At 40.8% G+C, this 24,767-nt stretch overlaps 3 protein-coding genes across 4 annotated transcripts in view; 2 read left to right on the forward strand and 1 right to left on the reverse strand.

Annotated features, from left to right (window-relative positions):
* LOC131028576 (uncharacterized exonuclease domain-containing protein At3g15140) overlaps positions 1-24,767 on the reverse strand; it is a 102,803-nt gene that overhangs the window by 12,634 nt on the left and 65,402 nt on the right. For both annotated transcript variants that reach the window (XM_057958887.2, XM_057958886.2), the window contains exon 4: positions 13,098-13,220. In XM_057958887.2, coding sequence (XP_057814870.2) covers positions 13,098-13,220 — 123 coding nt within the window. The remainder of the gene's footprint in view (positions 1-13,097; positions 13,221-24,767) is intronic.
* LOC131074287 (uncharacterized) lies at positions 4,393-5,776 on the forward strand. Its single transcript, XM_058010872.2, has 2 exons — positions 4,393-5,251; positions 5,364-5,776. The coding sequence occupies exons 1-2, from the start codon at positions 4,515-4,517 to the stop codon at positions 5,689-5,691; spliced, it is 1,065 nt and encodes a 354-aa protein (XP_057866855.2). The 5' UTR covers positions 4,393-4,514; the 3' UTR covers positions 5,692-5,776.
* LOC131028575 (uncharacterized) lies at positions 5,800-7,717 on the forward strand. Its single transcript, XM_057958885.2, has 3 exons — positions 5,800-6,169; positions 6,293-6,704; positions 6,815-7,717. Exons 1-3 carry the CDS (start codon positions 5,942-5,944, stop codon positions 7,411-7,413), a joined length of 1,239 nt encoding a protein of 412 aa, XP_057814868.1. The 5' UTR covers positions 5,800-5,941; the 3' UTR covers positions 7,414-7,717.

The following is a 24,767-nucleotide window of genomic DNA, read 5'->3' on the forward strand; positions in this document are numbered from 1 at the left end:
CTTTTCTTTCTAACTATTCAATATTTTATTTTGTAGAGTCTTGGTGCGGAAATTGGGGTGGAAATGCCCCAAATCTGCAAAAAATTTCCCTTCGCGTCTTATGCCAACCTTGTAGTGCATCCAGTTGTGAGCGGTATTCAAACTTGTTTGAGGCCATCCACACAAAGAAGAGAATAAATTAGCCCAAAAACGCCTCAATGACCTTGTCTTTGTGCAATATAATCTTCAGTTGCGCATAAGGAAGATAGAGGAAACATCAACCTCAACAAGTCCAATTGATTTGGATGATATAGATCCTTGCTGTGATTGGACAACACAAGAGCAACCTCCATTGTTTACCGATGATGACATCTATGATTTGGAGAGGCAGACAATGGAGGAGAGGAGTGGATTTGGATTCGGGTTAAATGACTTTGAGGAGCATGAGAAGGTTGATGATGATGAGTCATTGCCAATGCCAACAACATCTGCATCCAGGATGGAGGTCGAGCCCCAACATGTCATGTCGAGCAAGATGGTAGAGCCACAGCGGACTCCTAGGACTAGAGATACCTCTCCCCTAGTTTTTACTAGAGCTAGGAAGAGGAAAATGTAAAATGTTTTGATGTAGTGTTTACTTTTAGTTTTATAAAGACAATTTGCTATTTTCATTTTGTTTCAAACTATCAAACATCAACATTCCACATGAGGATGTGATTTTGTACCCAATTTGCATTTAAATCAATCAAATATAACTAGACTCAACTTGTTTCTTTTATGTACTCATTTATTTGACTCATTGGATGCATCTCCTCATTGAATTTTGCAAAAAAAAAATTCATTATTAATGAAATTTAAGTATTTTTATAAGTTGCCAAGCTTTTTGTTGAGTTTTTTCCAAGTTTTCGCCGAGTCGCATTTTCAAGTCTTGGCGAGTTTTTGCCAAGTCCAAGTTTTTCAACTATGGTTAGGAATATTACATCACTCCAATAGTTGTTCGAATGATAATTATTAATTGGGAGTGTTTGTTTGTTTATATTAAATTTTTAAAACAACTCATTTATTTAGGGGAGTGGTTATTGAAGTATAACAATCCTACTATTTTGTAGGATATGCCAGTCCTTTAAATTTGTAATATGCGTTGACCAGAATGATTTGAATCACATTATAATTTAAGTATTTTGAATCTTTAATAGGATGGCAGCTTTAGGTCCTTCAATTGTAGGAGCTAGATAAATCCTTGCCCGTCTTCCTTAACAGGAGGTGTTGCAGTCCATGGTCATACCCAACTAAAATGCACAGCAGAGAGGCACAAAAAGCACATCTATTAAAAGACAATTAATACCTTATCCATTGCCTTTCAAAATTGTAAATAGAGTAGGATATAATGACACTGCAGCCACCAACTTCTGGAGAAAATGAAACCCTCACATCATCACCACTAAAGTCTAAAAAATTCATACCATAGCCAAGCAGAAACATAGGATAAATTGTCTTGACTTGCAGAGAGGAAATGAAGAATTTGATGAATATCATGAGGGCCAAAGCTAATCAAACAACCCTGGCTTGGAAAAAAATCCAAGCATTGCATAGAGAGGAACTATTATCACCTCAAATCCAAAGCATAGACCAACTGCAACCACTTGCCAGAGGAAGCCATTCTAAAAAACTTCAAACCAGTAAACAACAAACAGATAATGGACTGCAATGACTTCCCAAAGGAAACCATTCTAAAAAAAACTATTTAACTACAATCCCCCACATAAAATCACTTGCCTCACCAATCAAAATTAATATACCAAATCACAGGAGGTAGAGAATCCAGAGTGAGTAACTTCTTTAGGGTGGTTCTACAAATTTCCCAATTCAAGAAGAAGAAAAATGATTGTAGTGAAATAAAATAACCAAGCTTACAGCCCAGAAAGTAATAAGTACAAAATCCCTCCATCTAGATTCAAAATTAAGTGTAACAGTGGATGGGTGAGGGATATTTCCAGCTATCACGTTCCCTCCTAGGTAGAAAACCGAGGAATTTGGCACCCTCAAAATTAATGCCACAGAGAGGATGGAAGAACGGAGGCGAGTGGAGTTGGATAGGTAGTTTTTATCATTAGACAGGATCATCTTGTTGGTTGAAAATTTTGTATACTTGGGGAAATATACAAAATTGTGGTTTCAACCACAGCACACGAGTAAAAACTCTCCTAATTAAGGGAAGGCTCCCCCTATCTAACTACAACTTGGAAAATAAAATGGGATGGGACAGCAATCTTTCTTTTTTTTTCAAGAAAGACAATATCCTTTTCTTTTCACAGAAAAGGATAGCGATTGAATAACAGCAGTAACCACTTTTAAGTGAAATAAGAGAAAGGAAATGAAGTTTCCTGAAAGCGCAAAGACTTCCGTCACTTCCTTCGGGACGGGACAGCAATACCAAACTCAAAGACTTGACTATTGGAAGTCCTATCTACCCTTTGCTATACTAAATTTTACAATGAATAAAAGACGACAGCTCAAAGACTGGAATAATTTATTCTTTTAACACAAAGATAAGAACTAATGCAAGCTCAAAGACTTGCTGCTATTTCTTATCAAACAATAATTTTTCCTCAAGAACAGACGCAAGCTCAAAGACTTGCTGCTCCTTCTAGAGATTTCCTATTTTAATTAATCTTCTCTACTTGCAGCTCAAAGACTTCAAATCAGATTGGACTACGCTCCTTTAGAAACACTTTGCATAGAATAAATAAAAAGAATGAAACTCAAACTTGTAGCTCAAAAGACTCAAAACTTGAGTAATCCTTCTTTATTATTCTTCAAAACCTTCAATTCACATACATAAGCTCAAAGACTTCTTGCTGTAAATTTGGCGGAGTTTTTGCTTGCTTTCCCAAAAAATAAAGATCACAAAGGACCCTCTCTTCTATTTATAGGAGAGGAGCCTTGAGAAAAAGGTGGGAGGATCCTAACTAACTTGAGAAATTCCCTCAACCACCAAGACCAATTCAACAACTAATTATGACTTCATTAACTAACTAAGACTTATTCCAACTACAGTCCTAATCAGACACAACTTGTAGTTGCCTTACCAGTAATTACAAAAATGCAAGTGAAGACAACTTGCAATTACAAAAATGCAAGTGATGACAACTTGCCGAAAGGGAAACTACAATTCTGAAATTACAATTTTAAAATTTTACAACAAGTGTTAAAAACACTCAAGTTGCAACTCTTGAAGATACGAACAATTCAAACTTCTGAATAACTTTCTGCAATTCATCAGGATCTGGTTCATGAGTGTTCATAGCCACCACCCTAGTTTTTACGATGACATCATGGCATTGGCATAGCGTGGAATTGCCTTTTTCCAATGCTGACCGGATTCCTTGCAACTCAGTTTGATACTTAATCAATATTTGAATGGAAGCGACTGAGAATTGCTCACTTCTCCAATCATCATGAATCTTGAGTTGCAAGTCTGCAAGAACTTCTTCCTCGGGCAGCAGCTCATCATTCTGATTTAAAATGTCACAGGATGCCTTTTTACAATGGGAGGTTACATCTTGAAAGACTGCTTCACGCAACTTTAAGGTTTCATCAATTTCTTCAATGAGTGATTTGAGAACAAGAGATTTGTTCTCCAGAAGTTCCTTATATTCAATGTACGTGACTCTGGAAGGAATTACGTCATGCACCTGAAGAACGCCCAACTGATGTTGAGGCATCTTTCGCCAAGAAACTAAATTTCCCTCAACCTTCTCCAAATTTAGTTTGAAAGCACCCAAGATTTGATTCAACTTATCTTCAATGATCTCCAATTTAACCATTGTTTCAAACATAGATGACAAACTCGCCGAATACTCGGCGAGTCACAAAAACTCGCCGAGTTTTTGCCCCTGGCGAGTAGTAACGACTTCTACTCGCCAGGAAACTCGCAGAGTTTTTGGCAAAAACTCGCAGAGTTTTTGGCGAGTTTTTGCCAAAAACTCGGCGAGTTTTTGAAAAAAACTCGCCCGTGTTTTGTATACAGCCGAAAACGGCTTAAAACAAATTTGTTTTTTTGTTTTTCAATTGTGTTTTGGGCTGAGAAGGGGGAAACTCATTTGGAAGGCTTGGAAGGTGATTTGGGGTGGTTATTGAGTGATTCCAAGTGGATTTGAAGGGGATTTGAAGGGGATTTGAAGGGAAAATCAGATTCCAAGTAAGTTTTTTAATTTTTTTTTCTATGCTTTTTTAAAACAATTTGTTTATTTTTTGTTGCATTTAGATTGATTACAAATGATTCCTAGGTAGTCTAAATCATTTCTAAGTTATTTACACAAGATTTAACACAATTCTTGTTGAATTTTCACAATTTTTTTGAAGAATCTAGTTTTCAAAAAAAAATTCAAACCCTACTTTTTTTTTAAAAAAACTTCGAATGATGTCTAAATTTATTTAAACTAATGTAGATAGTTTGCTTAGTGCTAAATTGTTTAACTAAAATGTTAATTTTTTTTTGCACTTTGTATGTGTAGGTTAAGTAAGCATTAATCATGGCAAGGGAGCAATGGCCACTAGATCCATGCCCATCTGGATTTATAGGCACCCGTCCTAGAGGTGCTAGAGATGGGGCATGGAGGTATGCCTATGAGGGACCCGATCCTGGGTCAATTATATGCATACAGTGTGAGAGAATACTTCATGGAGGCATCAACCGCCTCAAATACCACCTTGCAGGAATAGATAGGCATGATGCTAGAGCATGCCCTGGGACCAATGAAGAAATAAAAAGACAAATGAATGCCCTTCTTGCAGCTGGGGAAGAGAAGAAACTGCAAAGGGAGAGGGCAAAACTAGCCATGAGATCAGCCATAGCTGAATCTCAAGGTGTTTCTATTGACCTTGAAGAGGAAGAAGAAGCACTTGAGGGCATAGTGGGCTCTCGGCGTGGCCCACGTATCCGCAAACCGACCATCAGCTCACCCATTGCTTCTGCTTCCTCTAGTAGAGTACTTGGCCGGGGCCCTGTTCCACTTCCATCACAACGATCAAGTTCGATAGGTGATTATTTTGTGCCCAGAAACACACCTGGAGGACAACCATCATTAGAGGCTAGTGGATGGAATAAGGAGGTACATGAGAAAACTGACATTGCAGTTGCTGATTTTTGGTACTTCAACAACATTGCATTCAATGTGGCGGAGAATGCTTATTGGTTGAATTTGGTGACTGCTATGACAGTTTCAGGAAAGGGGTACAAGGCCCCTTCTCGCAGGGATTTGAGTGGGAGGTTAGTAAATTACTACATAGTCCACTTGATTTCATTTTTAATTATATTTTAGATTTCTTGTTTATTGAATCAAAATTGTGTACTAATACCTAATTTCACTTTGCATTTACAGGTTGCTCACAAATGCAGTTGCTAGGGCAAGAGAAGTGATGGAGGATCAAAAAATTGATTGGGCAAATTATGGCTGCACCATTCTTTCTGATGGGTGGACAGATGGCAAGAACCGCACCATCATCAATTTTTTGGTCGCTTGCAAGGACAATGTAGTGTTCTTGAAATCTATCGATGCCTCCAACAAGGTGAAAAATGCAGAAACATTGGCTGGAATGTTGGAGCGTGTCATCATGGAGGTGGGGGTAGAGAATGTGGTGCAAATCATCACAGATAATGCAGCAGCATATGTGTCAGCAGGTAGAATCCTTTTGAATTATCACCTTTAGGCATTAGCAATATTCTCATTTGTTGTGGGCTTTGTTTTACTTGGTTGCATATTTCTTAAGAATAAATTCTTCTTTTGCAGGAAGAATCCTCCAAAAGAGGCACCCCACTCTTTTTTGGACACCTTGTGCAGCACATGTCCTTGACCTTCTTTTGGAGGACATAGGAAAACTTGAGTGGGTGACTCCAGTTGTGGAAGATGCAAGGAGGATCACTAAATATATCTACAATCACCCTTGGGTCCTAAATTTGATGAGACAACACACGCAAGAGAAAGATTTGGTGAGAGCTGGTGTCACAAGGTTTGCAACGATTTTCTTGACGTTGCAAAGCATTCTTGCTGCATTGACTTCTTTGAAACAAATGTTTGTGAGTGGAGAATGGCTTAACTCACCTTATTCAAAGAAGCCTGAAGGAGAGGCTGTCGCATGCATAGTCTTCGACAACCAATTTGCACAAAGGGCTGCAGAGATTGTGAAGGTTGTTACTTCAAAACTTTAATTTTTAAATTTTAGTTATTTTTGATTCAAGTCTCTCATTACTAATTTGTAACTTCATTATTTAAATTTTGATCTTTTTGTAATTTGTATTTTTCAATTGTAGGTGTCAGAGCCCTTGGTTCGAGTTCTTCGCTTGGTGGATGGGGATAAAACCCCAATGGGATATCTTTATGAGGCCATGGATAGGGCCAAAGAGTCTATCAAAAATTACTACAAGGGGGATAGGCTCAAATTTGATCCCATTTGGGAAATTGTTGATAGGAGGTGGAACAATCAGCTCCACCAACCCATTCATGCAGCAGGGTACTTCCTCAACCCTCGTTTTAGGTTCGGGGGTTCTTACTCAGATTCGAATGGAGAAGTCATGGAGGGCCTCAGTACATGCATTGAGAGGATGGTACCTGATGTTGAGGAGAGAGACCTCATTGTGAGTGAGCTCCAAAATTATGAGGGAGGAAGGGGTAAGCTATTCTCTTCAGAGCTGGCTAGGAGAGGAAGAACCACTCAAACCCCAGGTATAACATTTGCCATTTGGATTTTGGGATCTAAAGACTAAAATGATTGATAAATTATGTTTTCTCTTTTCTCTTTGCTTTCTAACTTTTCCATTTTATTTATTTTGCAGATGCTTGGTGGCAAAATTGGGGTGGAAACACCCCACATCTCAAAAAATTTGCCCTCAGAGTCTTATGTCAGCCTTGCAGTTCATCCAATTGTGAGCGCAATTGGAGCTTGTTTGAAGCAATCCACACGAAGAAGAGGAGCAAGTTAGCGCAGAAACGGCTCAATGACCTTGTCTACGTGCAATATAATCTTCGATTGCGCGTAAAGAAGGTAGAGGAACTAGAAGGTGGTCCAATTGACTTGGATGATATAGATCCTTACAGTGATTGGACATCACAGGAGCAGCCTCCATTGTTTTCCGACACTGACATCACTGATTTGGAGAGGCAGGCTATGGAGGAGGGGGGTGGATTTGGTTTCAGGCTGGATGACATTGAGGAGGATGAGGATGAGGATGAGGATGAGGATTCATTGCCAGTGCCAGAGGCAGGTGGAGACATAGCTTCATCCAGGATGGAGAATGAGTCTCAATCAACCATACCGAGCGAGGAGGCACAGTCACGCCCAGTCCCACAGCAGACTTATACGACTAGACAGTCTAGACCCTCTAGTTCTACCTCTCCCCATGTTTTTTCTAGAGCTGGGAAGAGGAAGTTGTAATTGTAATTTGTGATGATGTATTTACTTTTGGTTTTACAAAAACTATTTAGTAATTTACTATTTTGCTTCAGGCTTCCAGCCATCAGCATTCCTCATGAGGATGCGATTTTGTAGACACTTTGCATTTAAATATATCTAGAATCAGCTTGTTTCTTTTGTGTTATCATTTATTGACTCTTTGGATGCATCTTCTCATTAAAAATTGCAAAAAAAATGCATTTTTTACTAAGTTTAAGCGTGTTTTTAAGTTGCCGAGTTTTTCGCCGAGTTTTTCCGAGTTTTTCCCGAGTTTTCGCCGAGTTTTTTTCCCAGGGGCTTGGCGAGTTGAGCCGAGTCGCGAGTAGTTCAACTATGGTTTCAAATACCTGTCTTATGACTTGTGAACATAAGTCATGCATTTGATCAACCCAGTTGTCTAAGGCTTGAACCTTTTGGGCGGCTCTCTCGATACCTTGGATTGGTTTGCTGACCCTGGAAGAAATAGGTACTTGGCCTTCTCCACTTGAAGGTTGAGTAATACTTTGGATGGCTGCCATGAGTCTTTGATTCTCTACTTCCAATTGATCTTTCTTGGTCAACACCTCATCATACCGTTGTACCAATGTAGCCACTGTTTGTTGAGCATCGTGCTTGACAACCTCATGTGTCTGCTTACCCAGTTGAACTTTGGTGATCCGATAATCAGCTGCTTGCATTTCTTCAACTGGTTTATCTGATATTGGTTCAGCAATCTCTGCCACTCTCATCCGGTTTTCATCAACGATCACCCTTGAAACTGTCTTTGCCCTCTTACCAGCGTTAGGTTTTGATTGTTTCAACTGTTGGTAGTTGAACGGATCGGGTGAGATCACCTGCTTCTTCCTCTTTGCAGTGAAGGAATTGAGCCATGGAGGTAAAGCCATTAACTCTGATTCTGGGATAGAGAGAGAAGCAGTTTCTGTTTGAATAACAGTGGTGACCTTGGGAGAAGTGTTTGTCTGGATAGCCACCATAGTCTGCTGAGTGACGACAGGATGTGATGAAGATGTCATGAACTCATCAAAACAGGTCATAGAAGTATCAATATCAGACACAGGTACATATGAAGGATCTTCCGAAAAGATATTCAACAAATTTTCCTGAGGATGGCCTTGAGATGGTTCTGCTGCTGAAAGTGGAAGGACGTTCCGTGGAGATTCTGAAACTGAAGGGGCAGATTGAGAGCTCACATCTATCACAGGAGGAAACATGGGTACCTCAATAGGAAGTGAAGAAAGAGAATTATGTGGAGACTCTGTAGAAAGTGACTGAGGAGCATTATCAGATTGAGTTTCTTCCTCTGAAGCTTCAGGATCAATCACATGAATTTCCAACTGTGGCTTCTCCTTGCCTTGAACTGTTATTTCCTAAGGAGGAAGCGCCATTGCACGGCTGACTCACAATTTAATCCTCGTACTAGAAGAGGATGCACCTTCTTTGTTGTCTAGTTGAATTTCAGACTTCTGCCCAAGAGGACCTGTAGAATCATCTTCTTTCCCAACCTTAATCTTAATGAGCTTGACACCATTATTCTTTAGCCAGATATTGGTATTGGCAAGAACTGACTGAAATCTATCCAAGATAGAAGTGCCTTCCTTGTGGGACCAGTGGATAGAAGGAAGCGGAGCCTCATCAACATTCTGATTGACAAACTCAGGATCAAGAACGTTACCATCATCAATCATACCTTGTGGCATGTTCACGAGGTTTAGATCCACAATCTGTTCTGCAGTGAGTCGGCAGTAATCCATCTTGCGAATCTCCTATTCGGTACGAAGATCAGACCAGATATCTTCTATCTGGTGTACATTGATGAAGGTCTTCTTGATCTTCTCCTTCATGCCTCGGTAATCGAAATCAGCTCTAGGTTTGAATCTTTTGAGTCTAATTTCCTGCAACTCAATCTCCATAGCCCTGGCCTTGATTGAAGTCATTAGAGAATATTGACCAATCTTCAATGGGTTGTTGGAAGAAATACCCATGCCAACCTTGTGCTTAACTGACTGGTGTGTATGCACAGCCATGATCTGCCTTCCCAATTCCATGAAAATAATCTTATCTGTTGGGTACTGTGGGAGCATGTAAGGCTGCCCGCCATAGCATCCAACTCTCATGTAGGTAAAAGTTGGAAATTGGAGAAACAAACAACCATATTCTTTCACCTTTTCCCATGCTTCATCTAAGACTCTTTTGTTCTTCAGGTTCTTGTCAAATTGACACAAATAATGACCAAAGAAAGCATCCTGAACCCTTCTGAAATGAGACCTACTTGATCTTAGAGGCAACTGATCATAGTATTCCCAAACCGGTACAAGCATGCGGTCACCCTTGGTGGAAAGACCTGGGAAATGTCTAAGTGACGCAGCAATATACATGAGATATGAATTCATGTAGAAGGTGAAGGTAGTAGGGACGACTGCAAGTTGCTCACACAAAGCATCACTGATGATTTCACCCCAACAGATGTGCTGAGACTGGCTTACTAACATAATAAATTGGTACATCCAAAGTTCAAAAACATTGGAATGCTCCAATCCCATCATACAGCTAAGAAGAGTAATAGTATCACCGATCTCATTCTTGAAATCAGACCGATATAACTTTGCCCATCTGGTAAGCGCAGTGCGAGGTCCATGAATCCATTTGTTGATATGACGCTTACAGTCTTTCTCCCTTTTGGCAAAGTATCCAGCTGCACTTTGCTTGGAGATCTCTATATAAATGGTTTCGGAAGGTATTTTGAAAACCCTCTCTATAGCTTCTGCATCCAGGCGAATGATCACTTCCCCATCATCATTTCTAATGACTCGTGTCTCTTTGTCAAAATGATGAGCACATGCTAGAATAAATTCTGGTTCTAGGGCAGCAACTGGAAAGGATGCGGCATGATGGATATGGCTGTCCAGCAACCATTGCATATCACCCTCCTTCGGATCTTCAATCCTTTGTATGAATTCGGACATGTCAACATGCCCTATCTCATTATCCTTGATATGATCAAGGGAGGAGGAGATCTGTGACTGCGGAACTTCATTTTGGTATTTATCATAACTGTATTTCATCTTTTTTGGAGTGGGAGATGATGATACATCTGTCATCTGGAAACAACTGGGAATGCTTGCAAAGATGAGGAGAGTATCAAGGCAATATCAAAGTCAGTATCTTTCGACATTTTCACTCGTCCAAATGAGAAAGTTCAACTTTCGTATTTTGGCTTTGTGAGAGGAGATATAAGAGGTGGAAAAATAAGCTTTTGACTTATTTCGGGTTTTGAAACATGTTTTGCAAGTACACAAGAGGGAAGTACAAACATGCAATCGGGTTTTAAATTCCGAATGCAATTATACTTGCAAAACACGAAGCATGAATAAATGGAAGGAGAATGAATTTTCAGTTTGGAAGTTGGGAAGATCACATTTGCAGTTGGTTTTCTAAATCCAAATGCAAACTTATTTACAAACTGAAAATCGAAGGAATGGACGGAAAAAAGGTATTTAGGCAAGCGGGAAATGACGAAGATGATAAGTACGGATGAGGGAATTGGAAGCGGATAGGTAAAAATGAATTTCGGGAAGATCACTTGGAACTTTGTCATGCCAAAATGGGAAGGACTTTCAACTTGCAATCCGGATTTCAAAACCCGAAATTGGGAAGAACTTGATTTTTTCACCATTGAAACTTGATTTTTGGACTAAAGAAGGTTAAGTCTTTGTCCAAAAAAGGGAAGAACACATTTTGAGGTAGAACTTTTCACACTTGCAAATTTCTTTGCAAATTGGGAAAATTGCAAATTGGGAAGAACATATTGGGAAGAACACATTTTTCTTGTTTTGAAACTTGATCTTTTGGATCAAAGAAGGTTAAGTCTTTGTCCAAAAAAAAAGGGAAGAACACAAATTTTCCTCTTACTTGCAATCGGGTTTCTAAAACCCGAATGCAAGTAAAGAAGGAGAATTTTCAAAGGGGAAGAACAACTTTTACTTTACAAATTTCTTTGTAAAATGGGGAATTTCCTCTCATAAACCCAATATGAACATGAACAAAACCAAAACTTAAACAAGAAAATGCAAGGAAAGAAACAAGAAAGAAATACAAAAATAAAAATTACCTTGCAAAGATGAGGAGAGAACCAAGCTTGTAGAGTCAACCAAACATGGAAGATGAAACCCTTTAAATAGAATTTAAACAAAGGAAGAAACTTAGCCACACATGGTGACCAAAGAAAAACCGATTTGCTATAAAAATGCCATGAAAAATGCCAAGGAAGTAGTTCAAAAATGATTTGATTCATCATTAAATACAAGAGGAAGCAAAAATGATTTAGAATTGAAAACATACCTTGAATGAGAAAGGTGCAAAACTTGCAAAAAACATGACTGGTTTTTAGGGCATTTTTGCAAATCGATTACCCAAAACGCGCATAAAACGGTTTGAATGAAGTTTGGAATCCAACGCCTTTATGATTAAATCAAAAACGCCTTAGGAATGGGTAGATTCGAACCTCCAAACCATGGCAAATGGCATGAATACAAGATTCAGAAAAAAAAACCGTTGAAGAAGACAAATGGCGAAAATCAGTTTGATAGATGCGTAGAACAAGGGTTTGAATCTTTCAAAGTTGCAGCAAATCCGCATTTGGAAGGAATCCCTATCTTTCCTCCAAAAAATTCGAACCCAAATCAGTTTGCAAAGGCATGGGAGAAATTTCGGGTTTTAGAAATGAAACAAGAAGTTTTCAAAATGTTCATATTTTTGCCTCTAAGGCAAATTTCGGGTTTTAGAAAAGGAAATACAAGTTAAATTACTTGTAATAGGGAAATAGAATTCCCTTTACAAGTGGTTTTACTTAAAACATGTAAAGGGATTTTAAAATCCCATTTACAAGTGCTATTTAAAAATAAAAATAACTTTAAGTCATAAAAACATGTAAAGGGGTTTTAAAAACCCATTTACAAGTTTTACAAAACACTTAAAAGTCATTCTACTAGTAAAAGGGGTTTTAAAACCCTTTTTACCAGTTTCCAAAAACTTGTAATTGGAGAAAAATTCCCCTACAAGACCAAAAGCTTCAAGGGGGTTTTGAAAAACAAATTACCCGTTACTGGTAATTATCGAAAAATTCCCCTACATTGAAGCAAAAACATAGCAAACGGATTCGAAACGCGACGAAATTTGAAATGTAGCTTGGGGATGGATCAACAATCGATCCAGTCCAAGGATGGGGCGAATTTCTGCCTCGGGAAGCGTGCCATAGAGTAAAAATTTTCATTTTTTAATAAAAATTTCCATGTGATAGTCCAATTTTTGAAATCAAAAATTGAGGACAACACATCTGAAAATCCGTAAGAAACAAGGCTAATGAAAACTTAATTAGGGCCATTTTTTTTAAATTGTGGAGTGCATCTTCCTCACCAACCATTTAGGTTCATCAATAATAGCCTTCAACTTCAAGTAGTAAGTTGTATACTAATAATTCAACACTTAATTCATTTTGACAACAAGCAATTAATCCACTATGTAAATTCAATGATAGTAGGTTCAAGAAGTAAAATATATTTTCAGCTGGATATATAAATCTTCTTCTACACTAGAACATTTACAAGAATGTTAAAATGGATTATGAATAAAATTAACAGTGTGCAAGCTAAACTTAGATGTGCACTAACCAAGTGACAAATGCAGCCGAGTGAAGAGTTGATGCCCCTTCTTCCCACAAGTTATGACGTCCCAACCAAATTTCAAACTGCTGGAGAGTGTCTCCAAATGGGATAGCAGTGTCATGCCACACCCTGTCAATTAATAAGTTAACATATGATCATGAAGTTATAAAATGCCAAAGAACCATTTACAATGCTTAGTTTCTAATTAGCTCACAAAGGGAAAAGTTATGCATTCCACAGTGCAGAAGGTTATGCAAACCATGAAGGGAACTTTTTTCACCTAGTAGTATTGTTCAACAAAAATCTATAGCGAACTGCATGAAACCTCATGTTATGAGCTGAATTGAACATGCTTGTGATTTCAAAATCTAATATAGGGATGGCATAAATAATGTCATTGCTGATTTATTATGAAGATTTCATAAGTTGCATGCAATATCTGTGGTAGAACCCCAATAAAGAACAATTATTGGTTGAATTTGCAAAAGATGAATCAGGCACAGCTATGTTGCAACACTCAAAAAACACCTTAGGGAACAACAGATATACCTTTTCGAAGGATCTGATTTTTAACAACAACCGCATACAATCTTGTACCAAACCTAAATTTAAACGGAATGTACAAGAAGACTATCATTCCTCACCTGCTGCTGGTCACATTGGCTTCTTTACAACCTACTAAAGCATAAGAAGCAATCTTTTTGGAAGGGATTGACAGGTGTAAAAAACATTGTCGCATCATGATAAATCTGCCAAAGGAATAAAATGGAGAATGGGTGAAGCCAAGGTCCTTTGCAGACCTTAACCATTCTCAACCAAAAATGGGAATACATTAGCACAGACTTTATTGCCAGCCTACAAATGGGATAGCCCATTTTATTTCCATTGATGTTATGACAAATGATAAAGCTTCAGAAGTTTCTGAAACATATGGAGCATATACATAGGCTGCATATTCTTCCAAAGAACATCTTTACTGATTGAGACCCCATGTTTACAAGTAAAATTTGGAAGGGGCTGTTTAAATGTGTTGAGAACAATTTAGCTCCAACTATTTGCTATTGCCCTCAAAAAGATGGATAAACAAAAAAAATTGACAATTGTCAAGGGAAGTGAGTACTTGGGAAATTATATTGCAGATCAATAAATCTCATGGACAAACCAGATGCATTTGACACAAAATCTGTTCAATATAACATATCACACATTTATTTTGATGTCACCATTAAGACATTGTACAGTAATGATCCTTGTTGGCTGATTGCTTCATTGACGATACACATGCCAGCTATCCCACGTTTAAGAGATAAAAGAGATAGAGTGGAAAAAAAGGTTATAAATAAACTGTTAGGTAATAAAGTGGGATATGTTTTGGACCTTTGGAAGAAAGAAGCTCTTCTACACAAGTATAAAGACCAGTGCTATAAGACCCAGAGTTGCCTCGAACTAGGGAAGCTAATTTTCCACCTGGACTCCAAACTCAACCAAAACTCAGCGAACTGAAAAAATCATGAAATATAGATATTTTTAAGCATTTAAAACTTGTTTAATGCATCCTTGAATAAATAAACATTTAAAACACAATAAACTAATCAAATAGAAGCTACTTTCATCACATGTAAAAGTATACATTGATTACATGAGTATAAAAGTGGAATTTAGGCTTTAGCTGAAGAAAACAACATTTTTAGATATATAAAAATTGTCTAAGTGTTTAAGATGAACAAAACTCATAGATTATGATATCCATGGCATAAAAAGCAAAAATCACAATATGGAGTCATGAGCTATGGTAAAAAGGAGCTTATATCCTCAGCCCAACGTTACTAGCTCTATGTGGACTAATGCACTTGTATCTCAAACAAGTTTGCAAATGCTGCAACAACCTTAAGAGCATTACTTAGGATAGAATTTGACTTAGCAAACTAGAAGTATAAATATAATATAATCACTAGGAATTTGATTGGAAAAAAAAAAAAAGAAGAAGAAACAGCCCAGCATTAATAGCTCTACATGGAGTCATGCACTTGTATCTCAAACTAGTTAGCAAATGCTACTACAACCTTAGGAGCATTACTTAGGATAGGGGTTTGACTTAGCGAACTAGAAATACAAATATAACTTAATCACTAGGAATTTATTGGAAAAAAAGTAAAAAAAAATAGAAAATGTTGTTCTTCCATCCAACATGGCAAAAAAATATTTTCATTTCTTTTTCTTTTAAAGTTAGAGCAAGGATTTTGGGAGTTGTACCCCAATAGGGTCAAGGGGTAGTGCCCCTAGTGGGGGTCTAGGGGCAACACCCCTAGTGGGGTCAAGGGTCAGCACCCCTTGTTGAGATCTAGAATGTGGTCAAGGGGCAACACCCTTGGTGTTGATTTTAAGGTAGTGCTGGTTAACCACAGGCAAACATCAGATCTATTGTCTTCCCAACCATAGACGATAAGCTCTTATTGTCACCCCCGAGCACGCTACATAAATTTCTCACCATCAATTGATCTGCTTGTACATGAATTCGATCTGCCTGATTATGATCGAACTTGTTGTCTGATCTCAGTTCCATAGAGGGAAGACCACGTCCATATATATCCGTTGAAAGGAGATATCCACAAGTCGGCTCTCATCAAGGAGGCACAAACTTCATGAAGCATCGCATGCCTTCAAATGAGAGGTAGCAAACTTTAACCAAAAGTCGGCCCCTTTGAAACAAATCTGATAAGTCAAACTCAATAATGTATGTTTGATCATTAAACCTGATAATGCATATGTGACTTAATAAAGATATTAAAGGATTAATATAAGTTGATAGATTCATCAAATGTGTAAGGCCAATAGGCCATTCACATATTTGATCTTGTTGAGTCGGCTTGTAGGATTTCTACCAACGCTATATCATCAACACTCCCTCTTAGCTAGGGAGGAATCCTTCTTAATCTCTACAAGTCACATCACCTCATCGATGACTAACATAATGACTACACTCATGTGAATGAAAGAAGCTTATCAACTCATCGTGATGTTTGACCACAATGGCTACTCCCAGAGGGTGAATACACACAAATGCTAAGTCATGTAGTCTCTCACATGACATCCACCATACCTACTCGCAGAGGGTGGAACAAGGGCTGGAACCTCAAACTTCTCTCACAAAGAAGAATGCACAACAAGGGTTGACCGTTGATACCTCAAACTTCTCTCGCAAAGAAGAATGCATAACAAGGGCTGATACCTCAAACTTCTCTAACAGAGAAGAATGCATAACAAGGGCTGAAACCTCAAACTTCTCTCACAGAGAAGAATGCATCTCCACCATACCTACTCGCAAAGGGTGGATCCACGATACCTACTTGCAAAGGGTGGAACGAGGGCTGGAACCTCAAACTTCATTCACAGAGAAGAATGCACAACAAGGGCTGATACCTCAAACTTCTCTCACAGAGAAGAATGCATAACAAGGGCTGATACCTCAAACTTCTCTCACAGAGAAGAATGCATAACAAGGGCTGAAACCTCAAACTTCTCTCACAGAGAAGAATGCATCTCCACCATGCCTACTTGCAGAGGGTGGGTCCACCATACCTACTTGCGGAGGGTGGAACGAGGGCTTTCACCTCAAACTTCTCCGAGAGAAGAATGCATTAACAAGGGATTGCACCTCGAACTTCTCTCTCTCAGAGAAGAACTCATTAACAAGGGCTTTCACCTCAAATTTCTCCATCACAAAGAAAAATGCATTAACCAAATCTTCATGATGACGTGGCTCCCTCTGAAGCTGAAATGTCGAGCTCCCTCTAAAGCTGAAATGATAGGCTCCCTCTAAAGCTGAAATGATAGGCTCCCTCTCAAGCTGAAAAACAAGCTCCCTCTGAAGCAAATATCCACCTTCTGATCTCTTCGTCCAAGGTTACTTCTGACGATATGTCAGACTCCCTCTGAATGTTGATTCTTCCTCTACGAAGAAATGCAAGCAATCTTCCTACCTTGAATAGAGATTCATCAGTGCCTGAACCTTGGGTAGAGGGACCGCCAATGAAAAGCATAATTCTAGCAGCAGTGCCAGGCACACAAGCCCCAACCAGCCCTGCGGCCACACTGAGAGCAATGCCAATGCAACGTGCAGCTCTTGCATCCATCTGTGTTGCCCACGGATCCCTCTACAACTCTTCCAAAACCAAATTCAAAGTGAATTCACACTGGGAAGCTGGCAACAAGAATCGAGCGATGCTCTGAGCAGAGAGGTCGTCCTTGATGTTGATTACATCGTCAGCAAACTTGCAGACAGCGTCAAGCATTCTATCAATCTGCTGCCCCAAATTAGGATTGGGAGCAATACTAGACTTACTGAGCCAATAATGCCTGACCATGCGACCCTCATCCGAATTGGCAATCAAACCAGCCTCAAGCTCTTCCAAGGCCTTAAACCCGATTCGGATGACATCGATATACAATCCGAGCTCCTTGTGTTGATAAAGCCAATCCAAGTACCAATTCCACAGGGCTACAGGCTCCGTCTCTAGCCCTTTCTTCTTCTTCAAAGAATTTGTATTGAGCACAGAAACCTCTCCAACCACAGCAGCCCGAGTTCGAGTCACAAGCCGACATCTTTCAATGCTGACAATGTCGAGCTTTGAAATCTTGGGCGAAATCCTGTGACTGGGCACAGGCAAGTTTTTGCACAAGTTGTTGTCTGCGTTCCCCCACGGAACTTTAGACGAAAAGGATTTTGGGCCATCATACTTGTTCTCGAGGCCTGAGGAGACTCGATCCCCTGATTGCCACTTGATTTGTTTAGACGCCTGACCGACGCCACTATGAAGGGCGGAGGTCAACGAGTGTAATCACTACATTATCCTCTATAGTCGCCTTTCGATCTGGAAGAGATAATAAATCTACAATTGTTTCTGATTGAATTTCCCTTGAGAGCACAAGATCTACCTTCAAGCGGTTAGGCTCTATAGAAGGAACCTGGCTTTGATACCATGTTGATTTTAAGGTATTGCTCGTTAACCACAGGCAAACATCAGATCTATTGCCTTCCCAACAATAGACGATAAGCTCTTATCGTCACCCCGAGCATGCTACATAAATTTCTCACCATCAATTGATCTGCTTGTACATGAATTCGATCTGCCTAATTATGATCGAACTTGCTGTCTGATCTCAGTTCCATAGAGGGAAGACCACGTCCATATATATCCATCGAAAGGAGATACCCACGAGTCGGCTCTCATCAAGGAGGCACGAACTTCATGAAGCATCGCATGCCTTCAAATGAGGGGTGGCAGACTTCAACCAAAAGTCGGCCCCTTTGAAACAAATCCGATAAGTCAAACTCGATAATGTATGTTTAATCATTAAACCTGATAATGCATATGTGACTTAATAAAGATATTAAAGGATTAATAAAGTTGATAGATTCATCAAATGTGTAAGGCCAATAGGCCATTCACACATTTGATCTTGTTGAGTTGGCCTGTAGGATTTCTACCGACACTATATCATTAACACTGGGCACAATCCCTATCATGATATAAGGTAGGGTCAAGGGGTGGAGCCCCCATAACCAAGCTCAAATTAAAAAATTTGAGACCACATTAACCTATGCCATTTTTCATAATTTTATCATTTTTAAACATCCTCCAAAAGTCCTCCAAACCCTTTAAAAAACACTCGACATTCATGCCTTACATTTAAGCATTTCCAAATTTTTATACCTTGTAATGTCCCCGATATAATTAAATAATTTAATAACTGTGTGTATGGCCCCGAAAGTTAAATTTATTATATCTCGGGCCCTTTTTACTTTTGGTGGTAACATTTTGTCCATGTCGGCTCTTTTTGTAATCCTTCGGGAAGTTTCCCCGAAGCCATATATATGGCCGAGTTAGTCATTGTTGTAGGTATGCGAATTTGGTGTTTTCTCTGTGTGTCAATTCCAATTAGAATTCAGTCGTCTGCCATTTTGGAGGTGGAAGATCCTCCCTACTTGGCATCCGCAATTTTGGTGGGAGTAACTCCTCACCCTACTCTACTCAGCCCTCAATCCGAGATTTTTTTTGTAATCTGAAGTGTTATCATTATTGAATCTGAATTTCTAATTGCTTGGTGTGTTCATTCTTGTGCCAAATCGTGTTAAACTAATTATATTGTCCAACATATTGCATCTAACGGAACCATCTTTCCGAGGCTGTGATTATTAGTCCATACACAGAGAGTCAATTGACCATACGGAAGGCAAGGAGCATACGGAGTGTAGGGTCGTACGGTGGAGAGTGTACGGGAGGTTGTGTTGGTTGTAGCCTGTACAGTGGGGTTGGCCGTACGGTATTGACTGAACGGTCGAGGGTGTTGGTCGTACAGTGGAGGTAGCGTTACCCGTACGGTGAGGTGGAGTTGTTCGTACGGTGGAAGCGGTGTTGTCGTACGGCAAGAAAGTGTATGTTACATTGCAGTGGTATCAGAGCTGGTGATCTTGCCAGCCTGTCGGGTAGTGGATGCAGGTGTACACCAAAAGGAGGTACCGTTCTGTCGACCGAATGGGGGAACCACGCGACCCTACCAATGAAGTCATGGCACTATTAAGGGAGCTAACCAGAAGCCAAGCTCAGCTCAACAACACCATGATCAGAGGGGAACAAAGACAAAAACTCATGGAAGATACATTGCGTCAATTGGCCTTGGGAAAAACAAATGGAGATCATAATGGACAGAGCGATAATTCAATCACTGGAAGGTCAAACCCACAACGTTCAAATTTCCGACCACTGATGCCAACTTTTCCCCAGAGAACTGAAGCACCGCGTGGGGAGCAAGAGCCCACTTTCCAGGAGTTGCAAGCACAGTTGAATCAAGATTGGAGGGATGCAAACCTCGAGGGAGACATATCCTTCAAGGATTATGTCGAGCTACGGATGAAATACTCGAGCAGCAAAAGTCATGGCTACTATGGCTACTATAACGATGATATCAAATGGAAGGTTGGTAAGATTAATTTGTCACCCTTTGATGGGACCAGAGCAACCTCGGCACAAGCTTGGGTACAAAAAGGAAATACCTATTTCCAACTTAACCCAATGCCTGAAGATGAAACTATCAAATTTGTTGCACTTCACCTAGGAGTCGCTCACGAATGGTGGCATCATGGAATGGTCACCCTCGGCCACGATCAGATAACTTCATATGCCGAATTCACGAAGAGGCTCATAGACCATTTTGACGGAAGAGATCCAGAACTCAACTTCAAAGAGCTGGCTCAACTGAAGCAATCTAGACCGGTGGACACTTACATTACAGAATTCCAGAGATTGTCCGTGTTGGTGACAGATATCTCGAAAAGGAGATTGGTGGTTTTATTCATGGACAGGTTGATGGAACCACTGAAGGGTTGGGTGAAAGGGTTCAACCCCAACACGCTCACGGAAGTAATTCAGAAGGCGCGTGACATGACGACATCTTCTTCCTCCAAAAATTGTCCACATGCCAAACCACCCTTCGCCCCGAAGGAGAAGGATATCAAAATCTTTCCGAAGAAGTCGTCATTGGATGAGGCCACAAAACAGAAGCTCAGAAGGAAGAAGCTTTGTTTCACCTGCAAGGAGCCGTGGGAGCCAGGGCACCGATGCTTGGGCAAAGGGAAGATTCATTATATTGAGGTCATGTCTGATGGCGAGGAGGAACCTGAAGAAAGTGAGACACCAAAGGAAGACTCTATAGAAGAAACAGGACAAGCGGAGAGAATTTCCACACTAGTACAGAGGGGAGGCATCATTGCCACACTGGCTAGTACCCCAAGGTGCAGTGTGTTTAGGGTACATGGTACGCTTCAAGGGCAACGAGTCCTAGTCATGCTCGACAGTGGGGCCTCGCTCAACTTCATAAACTCATCACTCGTCACCCGAAGGGGTCTGCGTACAAAAGAGCATGAAGGGTTCAATGTGAAGGTGGCGGGAGGAAATCTCCTATCATGCACTCACCTGGTTCCGCAACTGAGCATCACCATGGGAAATTACACGGTGACTGACGATTTCTTTGTAGTAGATCTGGATGACACGGATGTCATATTGGGCATTCAATGGATGGAGACCCTCGACCAGTACACGCAGAGATTCAAAAAGATGGAGTTCTCATTTGAGGTGGATGGCGGGAAGGTGGTTCTCAGAGGAATGTCGAATGGCGGCCCGAGGGAGATTTCGGCCAAACGAATGGAAGCCCTTTTCAGACATGATGAAGTCGTTTGGGCAGCACATTGTTTGATCTCAACAGAACCTGCGAGAGGGCAACAATCTCACTACCAGGATGAGGAGCTTCAGTTGGTGTTGGATAATCATAGCATAGTATTCCCTGACATCCCACCTGACATACCACCACACCGTGGCTTTGAGCACACCACCGAATTGGAGGAAGGAGCCAAACCCGTCATTACCACACCCTACCGCCATCCTAAGAAGTTTAAGGATGAAATAGAGAAGACGATCCAGGAACTCCTCAACAAAGGATGGATCGGGCCCAGCTCTAGTCCCTTCGCGTCGTCAGTAGTGCTAGTAAAGAAGGATGGATCCCTCCCGATGTGCGTGGATTACCGTGCATTAAACAAATAGACTATCAAGAATACATACCCCATCCCCAGGATCGATGAGCTGCTGGACGAACTACATGGCGCAGTCTATTTCTCCAAAATTGATCTCCGCTCCGGCTACCACCAAATCCGCATGAGGGAGCAAGATGTGGGGAATACAGCCTTTCATTGCCATTACGGACACTATGAGTTCTTGGTCATGCCGTTTGGATTAATCAATGCTCCGGCCACTTTCAGTCGTGCATAAATCACATCTTCAACAAGCAGTTGCGCAAGTTCCTGTTGGTGTTCTTTGATGACATACTCATCTACAACAAAACGTGGGAGGAACATCTAAGGTATTTGGACGAATTTTTGGGAATCATGGAGTCACAATCATTGTTTGCCAAGAGGTCCAAATGTGAATTTGGAATGACAGAGATATTGTACTTGGGACACATCATCAGTGCCCGTGGGGTTCAAGTACATCAAGAGAAAATTCAGGCCATTCTGGACTGGCCGCCTCCCAAGACTCTCTCAGAGCTGCATGGATTTCTTGGATTGTGCAGTTATTATAGAAAGTTCGTGAAGGGATTTTCACAGATTGGTGCACCACTAACAGATCTAACAAAGAGAGGATCCTTCCACTGGGATGTGCAGGCCCAGCACACTTTTGACAAGTTGAAAGAAGTTATGAGTACGTGTTCGGTTCTAGCACTACCACACTTCACTCGCCCTTTCATCTTGGAGTGCGATGCCTCGAGTGAAGGCATTGGAGCGGTGTTGATGCAAGACTGTCACCCCATCGCGTTCGAGAGTCAGAAGCTCTCGAGAGCAGAGCGGCTGTATTCCATCTATGACAAGGAGATGCTCGCCATCATGCACGCACTGACGAAGTTTCGGCACTTCCTCGTCGGGGCAAAGTTTGTCATGCGAACAAACCACAACAACCTGCAATATTTCTTGGAGTAGAGGGATTTGAACAAACGACAACAAAAGTGGGTGAGCAAAATCCAAGCATTTGATTTTGACATTGAGTATGTGAAGGGTAAGAATAATGTGGTGGTCGATGCTCTGTCAAGAAGGCCTACCATATGTTCTCTATCCCAGATTTCAGCGGATTGGAAGGAACATCTGTTGGTTGAATATTCCAAGAATACATTTGCGTGCGAGCTGATGGATGGTCAACTGCAGGATGACAGATACAAGGTGGTTGACGACATCATTTACTACAAGGACAAAATTTATTTGGTGCCCGAGTCCAAGATGAAGGAAAAAATTCTAAAAGAAATGCACGACTCACCCTTGGCCAGACACCCAGGATACCTGAAAATCTACAGACAAATCCGAGAAAGGTTCTCTTGGAAGGGCCTTAAGAATGACGTTCTGCAGTACATGCGAGAATGCTCCACATGCTAGCAAAACAAATCTGAGCACACCTTACCTATTGGACTGCTTCAGCCGTTGCCAATCCCTGACCAGAAGTGGGATAGCATCTCAATGGATTTCATTACTAGGCTTCCCAAGGTGCAAGGAAAGGATTGCATCTTCATCAAGTTAGATCAGTTGACCAAGTATGCCCATTTCTTTGCCATCTCCACTGGATACCAGGCATCTCAAGTGGTCGAGTTGTTCTTCCGAAAGGTATTCTACTTGCATGGTCTTTCGAGGAACATAGTGAGTGACAGGGATAGCCGCTTCCTGAGCACCTTTTGGATGGAGTTATTTCGGTTGGAGTTATTTTGGTTGAATATTCCAAGAATACATTCGCGTGTGAGCTGATGGATGGTCAAGTGCAGGATGACAGATACAAGGTGGTTGACGACATCATTTACTACAAGGACAAAATTTATTTGGTGCCCGAGTCCAAGATGAAGGAAAAAATTCTAAAAGAAATGCACAACTCACCCTTGGCCGGACACCTAGGATACCTGAAAACCTACAAACAAATCCGGGAAAGGTTCTCTTGGAAGGGCCTTAAGAATGACGTTCTGCAATACGTGCAAGCATGCTCCACCTGCCAACAGAACAAATCTGAGTACACCTTACCTGTTGGACTGCTTCAGTCGTTGCCAATCCCCGACCAGAAGTGGGATAGCATCTCAATGGATTTCATTACTGGGCTTCCCAAGGTGCAAGGAAAGGATTGCATCTTCGTCATGACAGATCGTTTGACCAAGTATGCCCATTTCTTTGCCATCTCCACTGGATACTAGGCATCTCAAGTGGCCGAGTTGTTCTCCCGAGAGGTATTCCGCTTGCATGGTCTTCCGCGAAACATAGTGAGTGACAGGGATAGCCGCTTCCTGAGCACCTTTTGGATGGAGTTATTTCAGTTGGCAGCAACCGAGTTGTCACCAAGCACGAGCTACCATCCGCAAACGGATGGACAGACGGATATCGTGAACAAATGGTTGGAGAGTTATCTCAGGAACTATGTCTCAGCACAACAGAAGGCATGGGTTCGTTGGTTACATTTGGGTGAACACTGTTACAACACCACCTACCACATGTCGATAGGTATGGCGCCCTTAAAAGCACTGTATGGTTATGAACCTTCGTCTTTCGTGGATCTGGCATTGGGTGAAAGTCGCGCACCAAGGGCTAAAGACTAGTTACAGGAGAGTTTGGACATCCTGAGATCTCTCAAGGATAACCTGCAGAGGGCTCAGAACCAGCAGAAGATGTATGCCGACCGACACCAGATTGAGCGGAGTTTTGAGGTTGGCGATCTAGTATACCTTTGGCTTCAATCATATAGACAATCCTCCCTGAGGATATGTGATAAGGAGAAGTTGAAGCCACGTTTCTATGGACCCTACAGAGTGGTTCGGCGGGTGGGCGAAGTTGCCTACGAGTTGGAACTTCCCAAGGGGAGTCAGATTCACAATGTTTTTCATGTGTCATGCCTCAAGAAGGCCATCGGGCAGCGTGTCACAGTGTCGAAGGACCTGCCACCCATTGACGAAGAAGGGAAACTGTCATGTCCCCATCTTTTTGATGCAATTCGCACATTGCATTTGATGAATAAAGACACTTAAAAATTTGTAAGTGTCAAAAGTCATTAAGGAAAAGTAACTTCTTTAAAGTTACTTTATAAGCCTAAGTTTCTTTTTTTTAAT

The sequence above is a fragment of the Cryptomeria japonica genome, chromosome 8, assembly GCF_030272615.1.
Source record: "Cryptomeria japonica chromosome 8, Sugi_1.0, whole genome shotgun sequence".
NCBI lineage: Eukaryota > Viridiplantae > Streptophyta > Pinopsida > Cupressales > Cupressaceae > Cryptomeria > Cryptomeria japonica.